General features: G+C 36.9%; 3 protein-coding genes across 6 annotated transcripts in view; 2 read left to right on the forward strand and 1 right to left on the reverse strand.

Annotated features, from left to right (window-relative positions):
• The first annotated feature begins 2,708 nt into the window (after window positions 1–2,708).
• On the forward strand, window positions 2,709–4,949 carry LOC131686034 (uncharacterized). The gene is made up of 3 exons (XM_058970151.1): window positions 2,709–2,977; window positions 3,034–3,120; window positions 3,187–4,949. The coding sequence occupies exons 1-3, from the start codon at window positions 2,776–2,778 to the stop codon at window positions 4,461–4,463; spliced, it is 1,566 nt and encodes a 521-aa protein (XP_058826134.1). The 5' UTR covers window positions 2,709–2,775; the 3' UTR covers window positions 4,464–4,949.
• LOC131686035 (uncharacterized) lies at window positions 4,936–6,110 on the reverse strand. Its single transcript, XM_058970152.1, has one exon. It carries the CDS (start codon window positions 6,041–6,043, stop codon window positions 5,009–5,011), a length of 1,035 nt encoding a protein of 344 aa, XP_058826135.1. The 5' UTR covers window positions 6,044–6,110; the 3' UTR covers window positions 4,936–5,008.
• A 2,850-nt stretch (window positions 6,111–8,960) lies between these two features.
• The window catches only part of LOC131686033 (protein tramtrack, beta isoform), a 62,898-nt gene continuing 44,651 nt past the window's right edge, over window positions 8,961–27,207 (forward strand). Inside the window, exons 1-2 of one of the 4 annotated variants that reach the window (XM_058970146.1) lie at window positions 9,758–10,308; window positions 10,393–10,565. The gene's annotated coding sequence lies outside the window, so the exon portion shown is untranslated. Of the gene's footprint in view, window positions 9,690–9,757; window positions 10,309–10,392; window positions 10,566–10,984; window positions 10,997–27,207 lie in introns of those variants that run through there. The other 3 variants (XM_058970145.1, XM_058970149.1, XM_058970150.1) reach the window with 3 other exon arrangements.

The following is a 27,207-nucleotide window of genomic DNA, read 5'->3' on the forward strand; positions in this document are numbered from 1 at the left end:
CACCCTAGCCTAATTATAATACCACCCTAGCCATTTACATCACAAAATGGCGCTTGTCTAGCTCCCAAGATTACTTATGATGCAACAGCTTAAGAATAAATGGTTTTACCTTGTTAAATTCACCTTCAATACTATATTGCACCGGTACGTCACTTTGGTAAAAAATGGCGCCTACGTCACTTTGTTTTTCTCGTTTTAAAAGGCCATTTTGCATAATTTTTTAAAGACAATTACACTGAAAGACGTGGATTTTTGTGGAGAACTCAGAAATATGAAAAAAATAAAATTTGATCAAAGTGGCGCTTACGTCACTTTTGCATATAAGGGCAGTATGATACCGTTCCACTTCATACCACCCTGAGACACTTCCACAAGCAAATGTCGTTGCCGATGTCCAAATGTCGTCATGGACTTATTAGCTGCGTTATAGCATTCTCAGACGGTGTAATCTGACCTTCATAGTTGGAAGGCGTCGTTTGAGAATGAAGGGTGACTTTAAAAAGAAGGAGAAATGGTGGTATAGGGTGTGTTGAACGTACATTATTGGAACGTTATCCAGTGCAGCAAAAATTTCATCATACATACTCCATAATGTGCAACCATGACGAAGCACACTGCGGTTAATAATTTCTGAATTACTTTATGTAGCTCGCACACGTTCAGTTGCATTGATTCGTGTGGTGTAGTTGCTGGTATGATAGCTTCTTGATGTTACTGATGTAATGAAACAAAGCGGAGTCGACTTCCGATTTTGGACAAAAGCCACATTTTGGAAACCGCGTGAATCGTCTTAGGATTTGCATTTCTTTCTGTCGAAATGAAAATATCAGTTCTTTGAAAAATTGTCTCTTTTTGCATGCTCACTATTCGATATAAGAAGTGTTCAATACCTTAGTTGTAACATAAAGTTTGTTTAAAATTGCTTTCAAAACGACTCAAAAGATTACTCGAATCTATCGATATGATCGGTACAATTCATTTCAATATCAGCAATGTAAAACGGTCGAAATATAAGATGCCGAGTGCACGTGGCCAGGACGCCTTTTGTCCAAAAACTGAGGTTTTGAATTTAGCTAGAAGAACTGCTTGTAGGAGGCACCATACAAGAATATTTATAAAAAAAATACGCTACCAAATGTCCGAAGTTCTTCAAATATCCTCAAACGCACGCACACTTGCCCTGACTCATTCATTGAAATCTAGGGGAAAGCCAGGGTTGATATGTGTAAACACTTCCAAAAGAGCATTTTTTGGATTTCATGACGTTTGTCTTCATGATGGTTTAAATTTTTTAGATAAGGTGGATACATTACAGAACAACATTACTGGTATTGTCTCAGTCCAAGACTGACCAGGCAAAATGAAACATGCCAAATCCGACCAAAAAGTGTCGATTGCTGTAGTTAAAAATAAATTGAAACTAAATTTGAATCGAAATGTTGGATTGATGTGGTTCGGTATAACTGGTTCAATAGTCATACAGTGCCTCGTTTTCTATCGCTCTCATGGCATTTATACAGCTTGATCACATGGGATACGGTGCAATATGCGATTCCAAGCTGCTACAGATTTATAGTTACCCCCACGCTAAAAAGTTACGAACAATTTTTTTTTTGAAAATTAGTGCATTTAATGGTTTTATATTCATCCTAAGTGCGGGGCCCCCAAAATCCCGGGCCCCCTTGCCCTGGCCCAGTGTGCCCATGCGTAAAGACGGTACTGCACAACCCGTAACCGTAATCGGGATAAAATTTAATAGCCATTTACGGGGACGCAACATATTTCATTTGAGACTAAGTTTGGTTTAATCGGTCTAGCCATCTCCGAGAAACTGATGTGACTGTTATTCTGAATTTGGATACTTCCGCCGGGGCTTCCGGAACCGATGATGGTGGTCAATGTGACCAAAGAGACTTTTAATGGCTGTTAGTGACCTAGTACTACAAATCGAAGCAGTTGTGGTCACATTTTGGTAAAAATGTCACCATTATACATTCATTGCAGAATTTATTAAAATCGACTGTAATTCCGGAACCGGAAGTTGGATCCATTACAAATTCAGTAGCAGCCTATGGGAACGTTGCACCTTTCATTTGGGACTAAGTTTGTGAAATTCGGTCAGCCATCTCTGAGAAAAGTGAGTGAGATTGTGTTCGCGTACACACACAGACGCACATACATACACACAGACATTTGCCGAACTCGACGAGCTGAATCAAATGGTATATGTCCCTCGGCCTCCGTTAAAAAGTCGGTTTTCAGAGCCATTGCAATAGGGATCTTTAATTTGGAAAAATTGTGCCAGTTTTTCATAAGTGTCCTTACAAGTGCACTCATATCATTCATAAACCTTAAATATTCTTTTCTGATTTTTAAATTTAAAAAACCAAATTAAATTCAACCAACAAACTGACAGTTGTCCCACTAAATGACGTATCTGCAAATATCTCGTTCGCCTCATTGTTAACCGGGACAGCACCCCACACAGCATGATCTGGTACTTTGTCAATCCGCTAGCAGCCTGCCATCCCAAGTTTCATCTGCAAACTATGGTAGATCTGATAAGGCAACCTATTCAGCTTTTTGTTGGTGGCTGCGTTCTCAAATGCGCACCCCACTTTGACAATTCCCTCGTCCACTGTCAATTTTATCAATCCTAGTATGCCCTGCTTAGATCTGTTTTCACGCCAAACAATTTACGTCATTTTTATTGATTTCACTGCGTTTTTTGTCGTTGTGAGTGGAGTGATTTTTTTTTAAATTGCTTTAAAAAACATGAGGCGGATACAAATGCCAAGACGTTGCATTGTGAATGGATGTGGTGCAGTGTATGGAAAGGTTAAAACGGGATTTCATCGTTTTCCTATGGGTAACATTGCGCGTGAGGAATTTCGGCGAACGCAGTGGCTCGTAGCTCTAAGCATGAATCCTCAAAATGTGGATAATTGCTACGTGTGTGGACAGCATTTTCATGGAGGTATGTTTCCAGTCGAAAACACAAAATGTTTAGTTCCAGTGAACATCCTCTTTCAGGAAAACCTGCTGCACCAAATGCTATGCAACATCCAGATTGGATCCCCACACTGAACATTATGCGAAATGACGACAATGATCAATCTAGTGAGTGACGGAACATAACATTATTTTAAATAATTATGAGGTTGTTCATTTTTTTTGTGTCGTCAGACTATTTCACATTATGCAATAATTTACCTGACATGAATAACAATGGAGATTGTGAACCTGCTGAGAATCAGATGTGCGACCCTTCAGAAGAAACAGTCCAAATTCTGACGACCCCTGAAGACTACGAAGAGGAATGGTTGGATAACCCCACCGAAAACATTACTGACGTACCCAACATAAATTTTACAGATGAGAGTATTTCAACTTGCACTTCAGAACACCCTTCTGTTCAGCGGAATGATAATGCAACGGATACAACAATATCACTTCACGAAAAAATACGTCGGTACGAGGAGGTAATGAGACAGCAGGCTGACGAAATAAATCAATTGAAGAGAATAATTTCTAAACAACAAACAATTCTCCAGTGCTTCAATTATGATCTAGATTCTTTCAAAAATAACGACAGCAAAGTTAAACATCTCACCGGCTTTACGAGTTTTGAGACTTTGGAATTGGTATTTCAATTTGTTGAACCGGGAATTTTGGTATTTTCCGATGTGTTGAGCAAAGCACAGGTGTTCATAATGGTGTTGATGTACCTACGGCTAGGGCTATGCTTCCAAACTCTAGCATATTTATTTAGAGTGTGTCCATCAACTATTGCTAAATACTTCTATTCAGGCATTTACTCATTGTTTAAACAACTAAAAGGATTAGTTAGATGGCCAACTGGAGAAATTATCAATTCCAACACTCCTCCAAAGTTTCACAAATTGTACAATGCTCCAATCGCTGTGATTCTGGATTGTTTTGAGGTGTTTACTGAGAAACCAGGTGTTAAAGATTCAATAGTTAAAATGTATAGCTCATACAAGCATCACTACACAGTCAAAGAAATGATTGGTATTACATCTTTTGGATCTATATCATTCATATCCAAACCATATTCAGGAAGATCTTCAGATAAATATATAACAGAAAATTGTGGTTTTCTTGACAAACTCATGGAGAATGACATAGTATTAGCTGATCGTGGATTTACTATAAGAGAGGCAGTAGAGCAGAGAGGAGCTGTTCTCAAGGTACCAGATTCTGCTAGCAAAAAGCAGCAAATGAGCTCAACTGCAGTTGAAAGGACAAGAGCTTTAGCCGCTGTTCGAATCGAAATTGAGCGTACAATTGGAGCTCTAAGACAGAAAACTGGAATACTAAGCACTCGGCTCCCAATAACACTTCTAAATCACGAACACAATGGAGAAAATGTATTGAACATGATTGTAACGGTTGCTTGTGCGATTTTTAATCTTTGCCCTTCAATTGTTTCGCAAAACTAGTGTATGTTTCCCATTTTTGTAGATCTAGTTCTTATCAATAAGTTATTTTTTTTATTTATGGAATAATTTGTAACTACCTTCAATATAGAGTACATAAACTAAACTATTCGACCATTTTAAGTTTTCGCATTTCTCCTATATAACGCCAAAACAAGACGCGGAGGGCTGAGTCTCAGATACGAAGATGTCAGTATGTGTATGTAACTAAAAGATCGTACCATTTTTTATGACCGAGTTATCTTCAGAAGAAAAGTTGGGAGTAGCCGTCGAATTCAGATCACACCGCGCGTTCGCTGGCTGTGTGCAATCGAGGAAGATGTGTAGGTGGCGGGCGTACAAGGAGACATTAGAATGGCGGCCCAAGATCGAACAAGCTAGAACTAAATTCGGTCATGATTCGGATCACCCGGATTACTCGACCACGAAAACGATGTTATCGAGCTTTATTGGAATTAAAAATCTGATTTCGGAGAAATGGGTTGATAATGCGTTATGTTGTTCCTTATATAATTAAATATCAGTGAAAGAAAAACCAACACTACATACTAAAACCGTGTAGAGTAGTATCGCCCAATAATTTCTGGTGCCAACACTTCTAGGAAAAAGGATTGTGCTTTAGGGACTTGAATATTCCAAAACTCTTCATTTCTGTCCACTTTCACAAAAACTGAAAATCTTGGTGCCCAAACTAGGAAAATCCCATAAGATGCTCCTGTTAAAAAAGTTTGCATCTGGACCTGGTAGTAGTATGGATGACTGTGGCACATTTCAAGATTTCCATTATTGTCCCGACGTATATAAGGCTGCTGTCGATGTAGTAGCATATTAATACCTTCTTCCTTGTTCAATAGATCAAAATTAAATGGACATTTAACTTCCACGACAACTACTCCACAGCAGTCACATTGAACAATTTGATCCGGCGAAGCAGCAAAATACGGATACTTTGGAGCAATGACTAATCCGCTTTTTCTGTTGGTAACATTGGTATGGCCTTGAAATTTGAAGATCCTGATGGCCTCGATAACACCCTTAGCCTCATTACGCCTTCCGTGAAGTAGTGCTGGTACGTTTTGTACTTGGTTTTCACCGAATATGGTTTTAAGTAGTGATTTTGATGGGTTCTCTATTGTGGTCCGTACACAACGAGCGAAGTTCGATGCTGTTATTCTTCCAAATCTTAGTTTAAACCACATCGGATCAGATGACTGCTCACGAGTCATACTCTCTATCAAGTCACAATCAGCTTGGCTTATATTCCAGTTGATTGTTTTCCCAATAACTCGCAGTTCACTTAGCGTTTTTCCCTTAAAACTTTCTTCATAATGGGTCATCATAGAAATCTTTTCAAGACGCTCTATACTTTCTAATGACTCTTGATTTACAATTCTATCACCAGGATTCAAGAAAAAAGCTCTACTTGCAGCAACATCCTGTCCTGTATCGAGAATGCTTTTTATAAGCATTTTATACTCCTCCTCTGTCCGTTCGAGATAAAAGTTTCTCAACTCACAGAACGTTTCTCTCTTTCTCCCAAAACTCATCTCATCAATCGTAGTATATAGATTTTGAGTGGCCATAGTACCTCCTGGCTGTGCCCAATAGGAAGGTAACTCAGTAACTGAAAGCTAAAATTTGGAAATGAAACAATGAATTGGGTAGAATTATTTCATTAACCTGTTTCCCAAGACAAATTTCTCTGACGTAGGAAAGAGCATATAGAACTGCTGCAACGTGAGTGCAAGTTTCGCCAGCACCTGCTGTACAGTTACAATGAGCAACTAAGATAGAACCGAGCTCTTCTTCGATCGATTCTTCGTTGTTGATTATAATCCAACAATCAGCTGGGGGATTATTTACGCTCATACTATGAAGCACCTAAAAAAAATGTTAGTAGTAGCATGACAAACAAAAGTTCGGCATACCTTTCCGGAAATAACGAAAACCTTGCCATGTATGCATCCTTTAACTTCCTTAACAAATCCAGTTTGAAAAGATTTGTAGGCATCGAGCGATTTGATATTTCGATGAGGTAATCCCGTTTGAAATGAATGCTTGTTGATCAAGTGGGTGTAAATTTTGTCATAATCTACTGTCAGCGGCAGAATAGTAGAATCATATTTCATTAAATATGGGTCTACTCCGTCTGTTATTAATATCTTCTGTTTGTATCTGAGATACAAATTAATATGTTAGAAATCAAAAACAATATTTAATAAAAGTGTTAAAATTTACCTAATGAGATCATCCGAACTCAACTTTTCAACCTTCGATGACAAAGATCGACAAGTGCAGGACTGTTCGCTCATTGCTATTGCAATAGTTCTGATATATGGTCCTGATCTCAGCTTTATGGACATAGATACTCACAGCTGCTTTAATGTGACCGGAAATACGATCATGCACCGATTAATTAGCACTTAAATTGATCTGCGAAGACTTGGAAAAGGCAAGCATAAGCAAACGTATCTACAGTTAACAATTTTGGAGCTTATTGTCACAATAACAGATCTAAGCAGAGCATGCTAGGATTGATAAAATTGACAGTGGACGAGGGAATTGTCAAAGTGGGGTGCGCATTTGAGAACGCAGCCACCAACAAAAAGCTGAATAGAGTCGTGCAAGTCGCATGGGTTTGGATGTGTTATTGCCCTAAAAGGAAACAAATTAAAAAATGTTTTTTTCAATAGTTTCGGGCCTAAAAATTGAAAAAGGACTGAGACATTAACTCACGTACTAATCTGTATCAGAATATGCCTTAACCCGCACACCCCTAAATATCCCTATACCTTTCTATTGAGAAAGGTAAAAAATAGAGCATATGAATTTTTATTAAAAACAAAACAATTTCTGATCAGATTAGTGTCAATCTATTTGTTTAACGAAGTGACGAATTGAGGAAGAAAGTGCACCCAAAATCTTCGTAGAAAGTTGGCCTTACAGCTATCCTACTCTTCGGCAAAGCAGAAGTAAGTGCGATGTATTCCTTTCCACCTGTCGTAAGCATTAAATGCTGAAGCTATTCAGCTTATTCATATTTATGGTTTCTAGTTTTTTTTGGTTGTGTCATCAATGGTACATTTAACAAATTTTACGTAAATTAGAAGATTAACTTAACTTAACTGATTTTCTTTCGATTTCTGGACATTTTCTAAGACAACCGGGCTATTTTCTTTAACATATTAAATTCTGGGCAATTTCCTTTTGAAATATGTACTTTGATCCTAATGATCACCAAGAATCCTGTTAAATATTCAAATATTAGAACTTTTAAATATGCGTTGCGTTGCGTTACGTTGTGACTATGATTTTGGCGGATTGCACACTGACTTCATCATGTTTGACTGCTGATTATCTAATAAGAGTTGCTTAGGAAGTGGTAAGTAGGAATTCATACCAATCCGACCCATATTAAAACCTCAGCAACATGATAGCCATCATTGCCGGCCGCCCTCATCTCCATCGTTCACGGCGAAGGATAAAGTATACGGGAAGTGTTGATGTTCCATCTACTTAACGGAAGGTAGACGACTCATCCGGCTCTTCCATAGGTATTACGGAGTTGGTCGTTTGGATGGGTATAGGGTCTAGGATTCGCTCCAAGCAAGCGATGTGACCTGTAAAGCATAGTTTATTAGGTAGTAGTTTAGTTGGTTTTCGAGTACACGATCACTCGAAAAAGAAAAGATTTTATTTAGTTTTTGGTTCTTTTTAAACTCTGGGTAGTCGGCTACCGAACCCGGTTGCAGGAATATTTAGCCGTTCCGGTCGAAGAATATGTAGCGACTATCAAGCTCTCTCTTCAAACATTGTGGCGCACCATGGATGTCTTATTCTTTTCTAAACCCAGGCAACTGGAGATAGCATAATGAGTAATAACATACTATTTCTATCCATGTTGTCTTTCTTAAAATGATTATTTTGCAATCTCACTTGAGCTTGCTCAACAACGGAACAGCAATACACGGGGGATCTAACACGGTTATGTTGAATTCTCCTCGTTTTTTCGAAATTTCATCCGTATCGATTCATTAGTTTAGTGGACCCAAAATTACTTCAAGCATTGATTTACACATGCTGCTCGCTTCGTACGTCTATTAAATCTCTTATTAAGTGTTGCATTAAAATCTCTACCAAGGAAAAACTGTAATAACACAATTAAAAGTGCAAACGCAAAGTGCATGTAAACACGACCACACAAAGTGTTTCTATAAAATTTTGATTGTTGCTCAGAAAGCCGTGCATTTGAAAGGACTCGCTTTCGTGCAGTAATCAAAGTCAAATAAAACACCGAGTCGACATGTGGTCTCACGGTCCAGGGTTGAATCATCTGCAATAGAGACAGCAACACAGTACATGCAGTGCAACATGTGTCCATTCTCGGCCGTATACCCACCCAGAAACGCGTTCTCTCTTCGCTAGTCGCGATTTTTCGGAATTTCTCAAAAGTCCGATCGCAGCAAACCTAGAGGAAAATCGTCAGTCAGTCTCGGTCAGTCGGCGAAGCTTGATCGTGTGTGAATCGCGTCGACTCCGTAAGTCATCATCCCGGTCTCTTGTGCAATAGTTGGTGGAAAACGCCACCCCGTGAGCGAGAAAAACTGCTGAACGCGACGAGGATCAAGCATGGCAAAATTGGAACGTGGGTGAGCGCGAAGCGTAAACAGCATCGTCATCACCATCATCATCTGTTGGCTATTTCTTCTTTTGTCAACGGCAACTACGACCACGATGAGAATGGTGTGGAAAAGCACTCTTGGATCGCGGTTTTAGTGTACGGTGTGGCGAGTTTCAGAACTTTTCGGCGGCGATTACGGAGCAGCGCGCAGATCTTCTTCTTCCGCGTCGTGCACAACTACACACCATTCGGCTTGGCAGATGAGCACGCGCGCGTTTCCACTGGCACTAGCAACAGCAGCAGCAAAAGCAGCGCCAACCATCGTAGTAGTGGTAGTAGTTCTCCAGGCCATCAGGGACTAAAAATAGTACAATACGGCCTGGATTTTTGGGAGATGTCATCGTAGCTCAGCGCGGTAGCGGTGTTTGGCGACTCAGCAGCAGTAGTAGCATTGGCACTTTTTCGGCAGATCTATTTATTGCAGAACGTGGTGATCGTCGCGACGGACCTACTTTGCTCGTAGAGCATTCCAAGGAAATTAATCTTCAATCAACTTGTACCCGTACATAATCACGTTTATTGGATCAGCTCCCGGATTTACAAAACAGGTGAAAAAAGGGTGCAAATAATCACTCAAGTGTTGCTACTATCAGCCCTATCCACATTCATTTTCGCTAGCTTCTGTCGCGTTTAATCCTCGTAGTGTGTTTCGTGTGTGAATCAAGATCCTCTTCAAAGTGAGAAACCGATCGTGTAGATTGACGAGTGCGAGGGAAGAAACGAAGCATGTGGATCCTGAGCTCATTGGTTAATTAGTCACCGAATAACTATGCTGTGATAAGTGCGTGTGTCTCACGTTGTGTTAAATTTCTCTCTTGCTTTTGATGGTCTTGTACCGATTCGAATCGTCAGTAAGCGCATTAAGTGAACAAACTACAAATTGATTTCCACCGAACAAAATACGGAACGAGCCAAGTAATTTTGTACCACCTCAAACCACCTTTCAAGTAACGTTTGTGGACCGAACAGGAAAAGGGTGAGAAATGTCAGATCTGCTCACGCCGTTCCAATCTCCAATCGAATCACAGTAGCCAGAGACAGAGTGTTTCGCGAACGCGTAACCATAGGTGCCAGCGTGCACGGTGCGGGGACCAACGAACGATAATCGAATTTCCCAGCCACGACCGGAGTGATTTGTTCGTGCTGGCCAGTCAAGAACAAGACGAGGTGACACTAGATTTTTGCTTTTAATCTTTCGATTCAATACGGGTTTATAAATAAATTTCTCCTTTACTCAATCAAAACTGACAGCGACAAGTCGCATCGTCATGCATCGCGAGTCGCAAAAGTACATTCCATCGGTGGAAAATAATAGTAAGAATAATAATATCAACAATATCTGTGGCCGAAGAAAAATAGCCATCAGAGTCGCAGGAGAGGTGGAAAATATCGCGCTGGCGAAGGAATCTTCGTATGTGTGTACAGTAGGTACCCTCTTATAGCTGGCGGTTGGATATTTTTGGGAACAATTGAAATTTCCTCCCATCAGGCAGCACAGTGGACAACGGTGTGAAGAGTGGACACCGCGGCAGAAGCGCTGCTTGGGTAGTATATCCACAGACACACGCAAACACGTTGGACACTGGACACCGTGGGGTGTGATTCTCTGGACAAAAGAAAAACGTATTTTCATTAACGGGATGCATGGAAGTTCAAACAAAGCATGCCATGTGGTATTCTTCTAGCGTTAGGGTAGTATGGTTGATGAATGTAAATGCGATGGAGAAGAACCGTTGTTTTTAACAAGTTTGATATATTTCAGAACAATCAGGTTAAGGAAAAATTGTGATTTTCGAAAAATAGTTTGGAAATTAACTTCGATTATCTTACATTGAAGGATTACCGGGAAGTTAAGGTGAAGAGTACAAAAACTCATTTGCGTAAAATGTAATTTGTTAAATTTGATAGTATCTGACCTAGGGCATTATTATTACTGCGCAAATGACAGCTCCACCAGGCACGTAGCTGGAAAGGCAGACAAGGGTCCTAAAATACGTGTAAAATCAAATAGAGCAAAACGTGAGAATGTACCGGCTTTACTAAGCTGCGGTTTCACTTAATTGTGAATTCAAATAGACACTTGTGTTTACTTTGCTGATATGATGTAATGTAATCGGTTCCGACAGCTTAAAGATTTTACGCTTGTCAAGGCATACCGTGGTGTCAGAAGATTCGCATTCGATCAAAATGCCAAAAACATACTGATTGCTGAGGTAGAATACAAAGAGTTAAGCCATCGGGAAACTCTAAGCTTGCTCATACGACCCTATTCCACGCTTTTCTAAACCTTCCTAATTCATCTCCTTGCCCTTCCTTGAGTACTATGGCTCTCAATATAAAAAAATACTTAATATCTGCCAGCCCCTTGTCCATGTCCATGTGTACACGCGGCATAACAAAACAGCAGAAGGATAAGAACAGGTAATCGTGGAGAGCAACTAACATGTTGCGACTGGTTGCATCTTCAAGATAGTAAGATAGTAAGAAATCAAAATTCAGTTCGTTTCAAATTAGTGAATGAATTGACTTCGAGTCAATTTCTTCAATAAAATCTACAGAATTGAACAAAACAAAGCAAAATCAGAACTCTCCATTTCATTTATTGGACCTATTTTCTAAGTTGTTGCGCAAATACCTGAACAGTTTAATCAAATCCCTATCTTTACTAACGATTAATTTGCTCCCATCACACTTTTTGAGTACACAGTAGTACAAACGGTCATCAATAGGTCGATATCCTGAATAAATAGTCAGATTTTGCACTGTGAGGAAGTTACGCATAAAACTCCATAAAACTATAATCAGATAATAACTAGAACCCCGAACGGATTCAATAATTCCACAAAAAAAAATAAAAATAAGAAAATTTTCAGATCATATGGCCTATAATGCGGTGAAAAGGTCAAGAGAAATTAACTTCACCTAAATATTAAAAACGATTCACATATTCTCTCGCTGAAGCCGGGCGTATGCTAAAATTGTATTTATTATAAGCATTGCACTACAAGCGACAACCCAATGGGGTTGTACGAACTGTTGACGTAGAACTACACTTCTGGTTTACTCAATGGGTCAGTCGTTTAGAACAATGTGCCATACACACTATATTAGCGGCAATAACACGAAACTACACTAATATACAATCATTTCACTCTTCACACAATGTGTGGAACATTGGAGCACACTTCTGTCCACTCAAAAACAGTCAACAAAGAGCAACAATAATCATAGCAACCCCTGAGTTTTTTTGTTGAACTATGAGCCACTTCGTGGCACATTGCAGTACAGTTTATTACGCCGCTTTTTTGCAAGCACAACCCGATTTGTGTAATATAGAATACTTTGACTTGTTAGTATATTTGTATGTATGATAATAATCGAAATTTTGTTCGTTTATTCCCTTGGCGCACACGGTCGGGTTATTCAACGCCAATGAAACGCATGCTGATTTTATGTGCTTTCACTTATACCTTGATGGAATGAGAATGTGTGCGTATAGAAAACTAAAGCCAAATCTAACTTCTACCGTCACTCTAACACAAGCACACATGGAGTGATTTCTACACGTACTGACGAAAGTTCAGACATGGCGTGCATAAGAAAAATTGAAAATTTCCTGGTAATAGCTGGTGACTATTTGGAAATCCCCTTTGTTGATGGGTTGCATGGCCGAAGGCTCAGCGAAAATGTGTTTATTACTGATACTACAAAGGTTCCACGAATAGTGATCAATACTTTTAAATTTCGTCGCATTAATTTTCATTTCCTTGCGATAAAACTTTTTTTTCACGGATAGTGTTGACTAATAGGATAGTATTTCTGACGACCGACATCCTTTCAAGCTTAATGGATGCCGTTTTAAATATTTCTCCGATGGCAAAAATAATGCCAATAAGTATCCTTTTCTATTCAAATTAAATCCATCTAATACAAACGGTCCCTGGATGGTCCACTTCCGGACTAAAGATAAGCCATTTAACATCATCGATATATCGCGTGATCTAACGAAACAACACTCGACTGAATACGAAAAAATATTTTGCCTATGTACTCGCTCGGGCAGTAGAGAATGATGGTGTAGTTTCCGAGAGGATATATGTGGTTGGCTCCTTCCAGAACCTATATATATATATATATATATATATATATATATATATATATATATATATATATATATATATATATATATATATATATATATATATATATATATATATATATATATATATATATATATATATATATATATATATATATATATATATATATATATATATATATATATATATATATATATATATATATATATATATATATATATATATATATACAGGGTGTTTGGTTCATGGTTAAGAACCTCTCGAGGGATGATTGACTGTCATATTTGGAGAAAAAAATCGTTCTACACATACCATTAAATCTCAACCGTTACTAAGTTATTGAACTTTTTGTGTTAAAAACTTAATTGTCTGAAAATAGCTCTAACTCAAAAAATATACTTTGTATTTCAAATCTTCTAGATCCAATTTTCCACTGAAAAATGTCCTCAAATGTTTCAGCTAATGAGGTTAAGTAAGTTCACAGTAATTTATTTAAAATTTAACAATTTTGATCGATTTTTCGTTCACTTCGCGAAAATCTTAATAGTTAACATCACTATTTTAATAATTCAAATTGTTAGTCTTGAACAGTTGTATAATTTGTTCTTTGACATGATACACTTATCTTGTCTTGTTTTCATGTGTTTGGGTTATTGAGCTTGGATATTTTTATCTCATATTCACTAATACTAGCTCTTATTGAAAAAATATGGCACTAATTGTACCTTTTCTTATTTTTATTAGAAAGCCAGGAAAATTTTGCAGAGAAAAATGTTTTAATACCTTACACTTAAGTGAAGTTAGTATTCTTTTAGAAGTTAATTAGTTTAAAGTTAGTGTTATTATTTGCATTTTCGTTATTTTCTTAAAATAGTAAATAATAAACTTCACCATTATTATCATGGAATTAATGCATCTCAGAAAGTTCTACAGTTCTTCCTTTGACTCCATTCAATTATCTCTTTTAGTTTCGAAGCAAAATCATTTTTACTCGTTTCATATGCAAAACAACAATTTCGAACCCACTGCATTTGTGATGAGGCCATGCTGTGTTAACTATTAAATTGCAGCGAAATGAAAAGCGATAGGGATAAAGTGTCAAATAACAAGTTGTAGAGAATATCAAGGGGAACCAAATGAACAATAGTGACGATAAATATAGTTGATTAATAATTAGAATAATTACAAAAATCACCAAAAAACGCAAATTTTGAGTTATTTTACTAGTAAAAAGTCATGTAGTACACTTAACTAAAAGATATCTGTACATAAATCGAAAGGAAATTTTCTCAGCTTTTCAATGAAGCCCTGATAATAGTGATATAAAGCATATTTTTTTTAGATTAGAGTCATTTAAGAACTTGGAAGTCAATTAAAGGAATAGTTTAGAAGTCAAATTACAAGGAAACGAGAAAAGATAGGAATATTATGCTGAAGAACAAATTATGAATCGTCCTCAAACCCAACTTTTGGATTATAAATATTGCTATAATCATAATTCATTATTTTGAGAAAATTAACAAAAACCTCATCAAAAACACTAACTTTTAACTACTTTACAACTAAAAGGTAACTTAAACTAATTATCTGAGAGATATGAGAACATTATTCAATAGAAAATTTTCTCACCTTTCCAATGGCACTAAAAGATTTAAAATACGAGATATACTTTTAGAGTTAGAGGTGTTTTAAGACAAACCAGTTTGTTACACAAAAAGTTCAATAACTCTGTAACGGTTGAGATTTGATGGTATGTATAGAACGATTTTTTGCTCCAATTATGACAGTAAATCAGTAAATCACCCCTCGAGAGACTTTTACTCATGAACCAAACACGCTGTATATATATATATATATATATATATATATATATATATATATATATATATATATATATATATATATATATATATATATATATATATATATATATATATATATATATATATATATATATATATATATATATATATATATATATATATATATATATATATATATATATATATATATATATATATATATATATATATATATATATATATATATATATATATATATATATATATATATATATATATATATATATATATATATACATCGTTCTCATCCGAAGATTATTCTTCGGAACTATTTCCACTCTCAGACTCCGAAACTTCTTTCAGTTCCTTCATTTTTCTACTGCTACTACTGCCCCATCTTCCTTGGGACTTCCGGGTGACCAAAGGGCGTTTCATTTTTGTCTCGACCGATCAGGAAACTTTCCGGTAGCGTCGGTGGACCTCCAACTAGCTTTCTTATATGCTTGTCTTCCACTTTCGGTGTTGAATGCTTACCGTACGCTCCACGAATATCAGCAAGAGTCGCGACTGCCAGATCTGCACCTCCAGGCTTTCCTTTTCCCGACTTTTTCTTCTCAGGCTCTGTTTTCCCTGGTTGTATGCTTTCCGACTTCGTCTTCTTTTGCTTCTTCTCCTTTGAGTCATTCTTATCCACACCTTGAGCATCGACTTCCGGCATTCTACTGCTACCGGTATCCTTGTTCCGCTTCAGCTTCAACTGCAGCAGCTTATCCTCCATTTCCGTCCAACCGAGGGCTTCAGTCATCTTTCGCATGATGCCTGTTACACTGTATAATAGAAATTGCACAGTGGATACGATCGCATTTTTGGATGAAGGATCATCGTACACGCTGGTGGAGAAATCACTAATGAACGTCGTGGGAGTTCAGGGTGTGACTCAACCGCTTCGCGTAACATGGACAGCCGGAGTTTCACGACTCGAGAAGGACTCGCAAAGAGTAGACCTTTGCATCTCGGCACGAGGATCAAAGCAACGTTTTCCGCTGAAAGGTGCACACACCGTGGAAAGTCTAAAGCTTCCACAACACACGTTAAATGTTTCGGAGCTGGTAAAGGAGTACTCTCAGCTTCGTGGCCTACCAGTGGCCGAATTTCAGCAAGCAGCTGCTAAGATTCTAATCGGGCTCAGGGATATACACTTGTATGCACCGATCGAATCACGAATAGGTCGATCAGAAGAACCAATAGCAGTTAGGTTGAAGCTTAGCTGGACTGTCTACGGGCCGACGGGCATACACCACTCGGACGCAGGATTAATCGGACATCATGAATGCAGTGCCGTGTCGAATTAAGAGCTTCATGACCTCCTGAAGAGCCACTATACGATGGAGGAGTCAGGGATCTCCGTAGCCTTGCTTCCTGAATCGGAAGAAGACAGGAGTGCGAACGAGATCTTGAAGAGTACGACGGTGAGGATAGGTGATCGTTTCGAAACGGGTCTTCTGTGGAAGGAGGATGACCCAAGCTTTCCCGACAGCTTCCCTATGGCGATGAAACGGTTACAGTGTTTGGTGAAGCGCCTGACTAGGAACCCCGAACTGTACGACAAAGTTCGTGGTATGATTGCCGAGTATTTATGGAAGGGATACACACATAAAGCTACGTCGGCGGAATTGCACGCGTTCGACAGCAGTAAGGTTTGGTACGTGCCTTTGAACATCGTGTACAATCCGAGGAAGAAGAAGTTTGTTTTTTTTTGTTTAGGAAGAAGAAGCATCGCTTGGTTTGGGACGCCAGAGCAGAAGTGAAAGGAGTATCGTTGTACTCGAAGCTGCTGAAGGGTCCGGATATGTTAACCGCATTACCGGCGGTGGTTTGTAGATTCCGCGAGAGAGTCATCGGATTTGGTACAGATATAAAGGAAATGTACCATCAGCTGAGGATCCGCGAGGCGGATAAGCGCGTGCAAAGATTCCTGTTCCGGAATACTCCCGAAGTGATCCCAGATGTCTACGTGATGGACGCAGCGACCTTCGGCTCTGTCAGCTTGCCGTGCTCTACACAATACGTGAAAAACGTGAACGCGAAGGAGTTCGCAAGGCAGTTTCCGTAAAAAACCACTACGTCGACGACTACTTCGATAGCGCAGATACAGTCGATGAAGCTGTAGGGCGAGCGAAAGAAGTTCGGTTCGTTCATTCCAAAGGCGTATTCGAACTGCGAAACTGGGTGTCGAACTCCGAAGAGTTCCTTCAGGCCATGGGGAAGCAGCAAACAGACCAGTGCGTACGTTTCAGTGAGGACAAGGAAACGGGTCTTGAGCGAGTACTAGGCATTATCTGGAGCTGTGCCAGCGACGAGTTCTCGTTTTCCATCGAGCTGAGAGATGATCTTCTGCCGTACATGTCAGGCAAGCAGTTGCCCACAAAGAGAATCGTGATGAGCTGCGTCATGAGCTTCTTCGATCCGCTAGGACTACTGTCTATTTTCACCTTTTACGGTAATCTTTTAATCCAGGAGCTGTGGCGCAGTGGATGCGATTGGGACCAACAAATAGCTGGAGAGACTGCGGAGAAATGGAATCAGTGGATTGCAAGGCTTCCGGAGGTTGAAAATGTCCGCATTCCCCGGTATTACTTTCGCGGCGGACGTGACTTGGACTTCAGTAGCGTTCAACTTCATGTCTTCGTCGATGCCAGCGAAGGCTGCAGCGTATCTGCGGATTGAGACAGTTGATGGTCCGATATTAGGATTTTTAAGAAATGAACGAAACATCGTTTAAAATTGTTTAATTTTCAAAAATCACTTAGAAAAGGATACTTAAACTCATTAGCTGAAACATGTGAGGGCATCCCTCAATGCTAAATTTTCTAATGGAACTAAAACATTTAAAATACAAAGTATACTTTTAAAGTTAGAGGCATTTTAAGACAAATAAGTTTTTTACACAAAAAGTTCAATAACTCTGTAACGGTTGAGATTTGATGATATGTGTAGAACAATTTTTTCTCTCCAAATATGGCAGTCTATGACCTCCCGAGAGATTCTTAACCATGAACCAAACACTCTATATATATATATATATATATATATATATATATATATATATATATATATATATATATATATATATATATATATATATATATATATATATATATATATATATATATATATATATATATATATATATATATATATATATATATATATATATATATATATATATATATATATATATATATATATATATATATATATATATATATATATATATATATATATATATATATATCTTTGCTGGCTACTTGGAAATTTGTTCCGTTGTCCGAAAATAACTCCAGCGGTTTGCCTCTGCGGCACACGAAACAGCGTATGGCCATCAAGCACGCTTGAGTCGTCAGGCTATGAGCAACTTCAAGGTGTATGGCTCTCGTTGTCAGGCAGATGAACAAAGAGACGTACCTCTTCTCTGATCTACGACCAACGGTTACGGTAAACGGTCCACAAAAATCTACGCCGGTATAACTGAACGGTGGCTGATTTGGCGTGATGCGTGACACTGGTAGTGGTGCCATTCTAGGGTTTTGCGGCTTGCACTTTTTTACTTTGCACCAGATGCACGGTTTCGCTATCCTTCTCATCTCCTCCCGCAGATGTTGTACGCGAAAACGTTGCCAAATTTCGTTAACGGCAGTTTCTATGTTGCCGTGTGCTTCTTGCTGATCGTAGTATTCGAGCAGTTTGTCGGTTACCGGATGCCTTTTTGGCAGAATGATCGGAAACTTAGTTTCGAATGGCAACTATGATCCTCGAGCGGCTCTTCCTTCCATCCTGAGCACATTCTGTTCGTCTAGAAAAGGACTCATGCTGTATAGATAGCTATCTTTATCCAGCCGATACCACTCTTCATACGGTAGCTCTCGGTTCTTCTTCAGCACCTTTATCTCGTCAGGAAATCTGTCTGCTTGCGCTGATCTCCAGAGGTACGCCTCCGCTGCCTGGTACTCCTCTCGAGTCAGCGACGACGTATTTGCCGGTACATTTCCCTTCACGTGCCTCTTCACTTTCGCGGTCGTCGGAATCGCTTCGATCTTCAGACCCTCTCGTTTTCTTCTGCAGTTTGACACAAATCTGTAGATGCACGCCACTGTCCGAACTAAAACCTTCCATCGAGAAAACCGCTGAGGGTCTACGACTTGTTCTGTTATTCTGATGTCGTGGAAAAGGAAGCATGCCCGCAATTCTTCCTGGTCGTTTGGCGTAATCTCACCATGCTCTGGCCATTTTTCTTCCGAAAAATACAAGAAACCTTGGCCTCGAAATCATGGCCCATCAGAACACACAGAGTGCTTTTTGTTCCACTTCGTCATAGTGTCTGCTACGTTGAGCTTAGTCGGAACCCATCGCCACTCCCTCAGCTTTGAAAGGCTGAGGATTTCTCCAATCCGGAAGGCGACGAATTGCTTGGTGGTCCGAATGAATCCACGACAGCACAGTCTTCGAATCGCACCAGAAATATCGCTGCTTTACGTCAAAGCACAACATTTCAACGACAGAATTTGCCAGTTTGGCTCCCAACACTGCTGCTTGCAGCTCCAGACGAGGAATTGAGAGATGCTTCAGTGGTGCGACCTTCGATTGACGGATGCCCTCACATGTTTCAGCTAATGAGTTTAAGTAGCCTTTTCAAAGTGATTTATTGAAAATTAAACAATTTTAAACGATTTTTCGTTCATTTCTTAAAAATCCTAATAGTTAACCTCATCATTTTAATAATTCAGATTGTTAGTCTTGATGAGCTGCTTAATTCGTTCTTTGACATGATACATTTACCTTTTCTTATTTTCACGATTTTGGGTTATTCAACTTGGATATTTTTATCTCATTTTCACTAGTACCAGCTCTAATTGAAAAATTATGGCACTTATTGTACTTTTTTTCTTTTTATTCGAAAGCCAGGAAAATTTTACAGTGAAAAATGTATTAATACCTTTCAGTTAAGTGAATTTAGTATTCTTTAAAAAGTAAATTAGTTTAAAGTTAGTGCTATTATTAGCATTTTCGTTAATTTTCTTTAAATAGTAAATAATAAACATCACCATTATTATCATGGAAATAATGCATCTCAGCAAGTTCTACAGTTCTTTCTTTGACTTCATTCAATTATTTCTTTTGGTTTCGACGCAAAATCGTTTTTATCACATCGTTTCATATGCAAAAATAACGATTTTGAACCCACTACATTTGTGACGAGCTCATGCTATGTTAACTGTTAAATAGCAGCAAAATGAAAAGAGATACAGACAAAATGTCAAATAAAAAGTTATAGAGAACATTAAGGGCATCAAATGAACAATAGTAACGATAAATTTTGTTGATTAATAATTGGAATGATTAAAAAACTCTCCAAAAAACACAAATTTTGAATTATTTCGTTAGTAAAAAATCATTTAGTACACTTAACTAAAAGATATTTGTACATACATGATAGAACATTTTCTCAGCTTTCCAATGAAATTTTGTAAATAACGATATAAAGCACATTTTTCAGAATTAGAGTCTTTTAAGCACTTGCAAGACGGTTACAGGAAAAGTATAGTAATGAAATTACAAAGAAATGAGAAGAGATAGAAATATGACGTTCAAGAACAAATTATGGATTGTCCTAAAACCAACTTTTGGATAATGGATATAATCATACTTCATTATTTCGAGAAAATTAGAAAAAACCTCCTCAAAACACTAACTTTTAACTACTTTACAGCTAAAAGGTAATTAAAACTAATTACTTAAAAGATACGAAAACACCATTCAATAGGAAATTTTCTCGCCTTTCGAATGAAACTGAAATACAAGTATACTTTTAAAGTTAGAGGTATTTTAAGACAAACAATTTTTTACACAAAAAGTTCAATAACTCTGTAACGGTTGAATTTGATGGTATGTGTAGAACAATTTTTTTCTACAAATATGGCAGTCTATCACCTCCCGAGAGATTCTTAACCATGAACCAAACACCCTGTATATATATATATATTATATATATATATATATATATATATATATATATATATATATATATATATATATATATATATATATAATATATATATATATATATATATATATATATATATATATATATATATATATACAGGGTGTTTGGTTCATGGTTAAGAATCTCTCGGGGGGTGATAGACTGCCATATTTGAGAAAAAAATTGTTGTATATATATATATATATATATATATTATATATATATATATATATATATATATATATATATATAATATATATTATATATATATAATATATATATATATATATATATATATATATATATATATATATATATATATATTATATATATATATATATATATATATATATATATATATATATATATATATACAGGGTGTTTGGTTCATGGTTAAGAATCTCTCGGGGGGTGATAGACTGCCATATTTGGAGAAAAAAATTGTTCTACACATACCATCAAATCTCAACCGTTACAGAGTTATTGAACTTTTAGTGCAAAAAACTTATTTGTCTTAAAATACCTTTAACTTTAAAAGTATACTTTGTATTTTAAATGTTTTAGTTCCATTCGAAAAGTGAGAAAATTTCGCATTGAGTGATGCCCTCACATGTTTCAGCTAATGAGTTTAAATAGCCTTTTCAAAGTAATTTATTGAAAATAAACAATTTCAGACGATTTTTCGTTCATTTCTTGAAAATTATAATAGTTAACCTCATCATTTTAATAATTCAGATTGTTAGTCTTGATGAGCTGCTTAATTTGTTCTTTGACATGATACACTTACCTTTTCTTATTTTCATGATTTTGGGTTATTCAACTTACTTATTTTTATGTTATTTTCACTAGTACCAGCTCTAATTGAAAATAACGGCACTTATTGTACTTTTTTTCTTTTAATTCGAAAGCCAGGAAAATTTTACAGTGAAAAATGTATTAATACCTTTCAGTTAAGTGAATTTAGTATTCTTTTAAAAGTAAATTAGTTTAAAGTTAGTGCTATTATTAGCATTTTCGTTAATTTTCTTTAAAATAGTAAATTATAAACATCACCATTATTATCATGAAATAATGCATCTCAGCAAGCTCTACAGTTCTTTCTTGACTCCATTCAATTATCTCTTTTGGTTATCGACGCAAAATCGTTTTTATCACATCGTTTCATATGCAAAAATAACGATTTCGAACCCACTACATTTGTGGCGAGCTCATGCTGTGTTAACTATTAAATAGCAGCAAAATGAAAAGAGATGTAGACAAAGTGTCAAATTAAAAGTTATAGAGAACATTAAGGGGCATCAAATGAACAATAGTAACCATTAAATTTTGTTGATTAATAATTAGAACAATTAAAAAACTCTCCAAAAAAAAACAAATTTTGAGTTATTTCATTAGTAAAAAATCATTTAGTACACTTAACTAAAAGACATTTGTACATACATTGATAGGAATTTTCTCAGCTTTCCAATGAAATCTTGTAAATAATGATATAAAGCATATTTTTTAGATTAGAGTCTTTTAAGCACTTGCAAGTCGGTTACGGGAAAAGTATAGTAATGAAATTACTAAGAAATGAGAAGAGATAGAAATATGACGTCCAAGAACAAATTATGAATCGTCCCAAAACTCTACTTTTGGATACTGGATATTGCTATAATCATACTTCATTATTTCGAGAAAATTAGCAAAAACCTCCTCAAAAACACTAACTTTTAACTACTTTACAGTTAAAAGGTAATTAAAACTAATTACTTAAAAGATATGAGAACACCATTCAATAGGAAATTTTCTCACCTTTCAAATGGAACTGAAACATTTAAAATACAAAGTATACTTTTAAAGTTAGAGGTATTTTAAGACAAATAAGTTTTTTACACAAAAAGTTCAATAACTCTGTAACGGTTGAGATTTGATGGCATGTGTAGAACAATTTTTTTCTCCAAATATGGCAGTCTATCACCCTCGAGAGATTCTTAACCATGAACCAAACACCCTGTATATATATATATATATATATAATATATATATATATATATATATATATATATATATATATATATATATATATATATATATATATATATATATATATATATATATATATATATATATATATATATATATAGCAATTGCGTAAAGCAAAAATCGAGGAGTGTAAGAAGACAATTTATTTTTCATCAGCCTCATTTCAAGCCTTTCGCCGGATCTGCTCTTCCAAACTTGGTGGTGGACAATGCCGAGAAAATCATAAAAAGTTTTCATTCTGTGGAGATCTTCTAATGTGCCTATAAATTTTCGAATGATGAAAATCAAGCTTCCTAATAATGCTCTGATAGTGTCCCTTGATAAATGCTTTTTCAAAACCGAAATAAGTGGCTCCTTGTCTCGGAAAGTCCACATGGGACATTCTGAACCCCAAGTGTTTCAGTTCTATTATTTTCCCAGGTTTTACACAATGAATTTGCATTGTGTAAAACCTGTTTTTTTCGACGTAAGTCTTCCACAATTTTAAGATTATTCGCCAGGGCTGAAAAAACACGATTATTTCAATCGGATTAGCCTTTGCTCGCTTTTCAAGTCCGAATCAAAGGGCAAAGGTTTATTGCCATTGTTTCCACATACATCACACTTCAGTTGGTTCTATAAGACTTCAACTCCCACGGTATGTCATGGGTTGTTTTCACGAAGATAACCTATCTATCTAAAAGCATGATATTCGCGACAATTTCAATATGATCATCTGGGATACGGTAGAAATGACACAAATGCCTACTCCACTAAATAGGCCAAACGCGTTAGATTTATCGTTGTACTCGAACTCGCTACAATAAGTGTGCTTATAGATTGAAAGAGCTACGCGTCCAGTATACCGAAACAATCGAATCAAAACAAGAAATTCCTTCAGTTTTGACGTGCTTGATTCTCTACGCTGCGATTAAAGATCAGACCAATCGGGTACTCGGCACAAACAACCCTTCATGGTAGCCAATCAGTGCTCAGAATTGTACGCGAAAAGGTCCTATAAGAAATTTTTAAACACCAAATCGCCTGAACTTTTCCAAATATACTTGACGTTAGAAACGTAAATGAAAAACTTGATGAAATCTGAAAAAACACGATTATTGGCAGTCCGTAAGGCATAATGGACGTTAGGCATAATGGACGATTGGCATAATATACGCTAGGCATAATGGACGATAGGCATAATTCACAAAAATATAAAAAATCGCAAGGCTTTCGTTAGAGATTTCGCTTGTTTTTGAGGTTAGGAAAAAATAACGCTTTGTTATACCATACCTTCGCATAACTCTAAAGAGAGACTCCAAAATGAAAAATACCATGCGAGATATTTAACCCTTAAAAGTTTAGAGCTTTTTTCTTTTTTTCTGTAGACGATATGAAGAAAATATCCCTTTAGTTTTGATACAAGCAAATTTTTAGTCTTTTGGATGTATTACCAATACAGTTGCATCCAAATATTTAAAAAAAGCTAAATAATGAATAGACTGTTGTAACGGCTTTTAATTGGGAGAGACTGGAAGGTGAAGCATATTTTTCAATATTAAGAGCCATAGTACTCAAGGAAGAGCAAGGAGTTGACGATCGGTTCCGACAGCATGAAATACAAAGTTACTTTACGCTCGTCCGGACATGCCGCAGACTCAGGTGATTCGCATTTCCAATGCCAAAAGATCCTGACTCCTGCGGTAGCAGACAAAGGGTTAAGTCGCCGGAAAACTCTAAGCTTGCTCATTTACTCTTTCCACGCTTTTCTAAACTTTCTTCCTTCAACTCCTTGCTCTCCCTACAACATTTAACAAATTGACTCAATATGTTAACAAAAAATGGGGAAAAAAATAAACAGACATTAAGTTTTGGATCCAATGGGAACTGGCAGTGTTATGTACAGGATCCACAATTGGCTACAGATTCTACGTTTGTGACGATACCTTTTTCGTTTCGGTAACTCATCACAGTACAGGAATAAACTCTCTCTCTCACACATCAAAGAGTTTCCGTAGTTATACTTGTGATGGCCTCGAGAATACACTGCTTAAGAATATGGGAGAAAATCAATATGGAACCAGCAATATTCGTATATTCGTTGAATGAATAAAAAAATGCATCATTCTTTCTTTCATGAGCTGTTTTTCTAGGTTATATATTTTCTTACACCTTGCATGCATGAAAAACTAATCTAAGTTAATCCTTACATGCCCAACTTTTTTCTAGCGTTCATAGGGTTCAGGAAACAGGAAAAACTTGCTTTGAAAGTTGCTTCTTTCGTAGTGCTGGAAGCTGCGCAATATTTACCTTTCAGTGCTCAACACAATTCTTTTCAATAATAATGGAAAATAATGAGGATATATCAAAGTTTTATTTATCAACGCCAACTGTCAATATCTCTAGTGGTACTGCTTCAGCAGAGTTATATCAGCAATAACCTCAGTTCTTAGTTCTAATAGTCCCAGTTATTGGTCTTTCTTATTTTTGGGAGTAAATTCTGCCTAAATCAAAAGTTTTAGCAGTTTAAAAACGTTGTTGTTTACAAACAACATGGGCATGAAGGGGTTGATGTGCTTTATTCATACCTTAATTCAAAATAGACTGATTTTAAACAAAAGTATTTAGCCTATTTTACAGATGTGCAATTCGTTCAATCGATGTTCATTCGTTCTGCATCTTTTATTTGAGTGAAGATTTCTTGAGGTATACATAATAGAATAAAATGTTGATCGAGTTTAATCATCTTCTAGAGTAATTCAAAAAATTTCAAACATTTGCGCTCTTACCACCCGAGGCTGTCACCACCAAAAAGTTATTTCCTTAAATGATTCTTCAATATGATAATTTATGCCTAACATCCATTATACCAATCGTCCATTATGCCTAATGTCCATTATGCCTAACGTATTTATGCCTAATGGGGTACACCCCGATTATCATATTGCCTATAGGTAATTCAACTCATCTTGCTTGTGATCGGGAATGAACTTTATCTCTTTTGAGTTCTGTAAGCCAATAACGCGATAAGGGACCATTCATAAATTACATAACGCAAAAATTGCACAAAATTGACTTCCCTCATGTAACAAATTGTCACAAATGTTTCTATCCCCCTCCCCTATTACGTAACAAATTCTAGATAAAAAACTTTCTTCAGTAAAAACATGTTACGTTCTAGCTTACATCACTCCCCCCCCCACCCACTTGTGACAATATGTCACAACTTGTTGAACTCCCCCCCCCCCCCCTAAACGCGTTGCGTAACTTATGAATGGTCTCTAATCGTCATTGCCGGCCACAACCATCTTCACCGCTAGTAAGGATAGGGCAGGAAATGTTTATGTAATACCTACTTAAAGAAGGCCACCGACTCATCGACGCTTCCATAGGCATTACCGAGAGCTGGATTGAAGGATAGGCATAGGTCTAGGATTCACCACAGGCAGGCAATGCGACCACGAAATTAATATGTTTTTATGCAGTGGGATGGTTAGTCTCCGAGTACATGTACACTGAGAGCAAAGAGATATTTAGTGGTATATTTTTCTTGTGTTTAAACTCTCGATAGCCGGCCATCGAGAGTGATTTACTTTTTCCCAAAACTACAGAAATTTGAACTCCGAATAGCCGACCGTGGGAGCATTGATAAAATTGTGAGCTAGTGCAATATCTATAATCGTTTGAGAAGAGAGTAGCAGGACCACAAGATAAGAGTATTTTTTAACACTCTCCAATCAACTCGCAACTTAGTGTTTCCATACTCGATAAACCATCTGTTCTCTGCGCAATAAGAAAAAAAAAATCGCTTTGCGTACGATACGAATTAACTTTATCCAGAACTAAAGAATGTTGGAAACGGTCTCACCGGCTTCCAGTATGATGAGTTTGTATATCCTCCGGTGCAGTCAAACCTTTACTGGGGACGGTCTCATATAAAATTTTCAATAAAAACGATTTATTTTGCTCGATTACGTATACATTCAAAAGTATGTGTGTGAACTTTGAACTTGAAATTGGGTAAAATAACGGAAGATATAATTATTGCATCTTATAGTGCGTGTTAGCGGAATATATTTTACTCGGGTTCCCACTGTGAAATGAAGGAAGATGAAATGAA

The sequence above is a fragment of the Topomyia yanbarensis genome, chromosome 2, assembly GCF_030247195.1.
Source record: "Topomyia yanbarensis strain Yona2022 chromosome 2, ASM3024719v1, whole genome shotgun sequence".
NCBI lineage: Eukaryota > Metazoa > Arthropoda > Insecta > Diptera > Culicidae > Topomyia > Topomyia yanbarensis.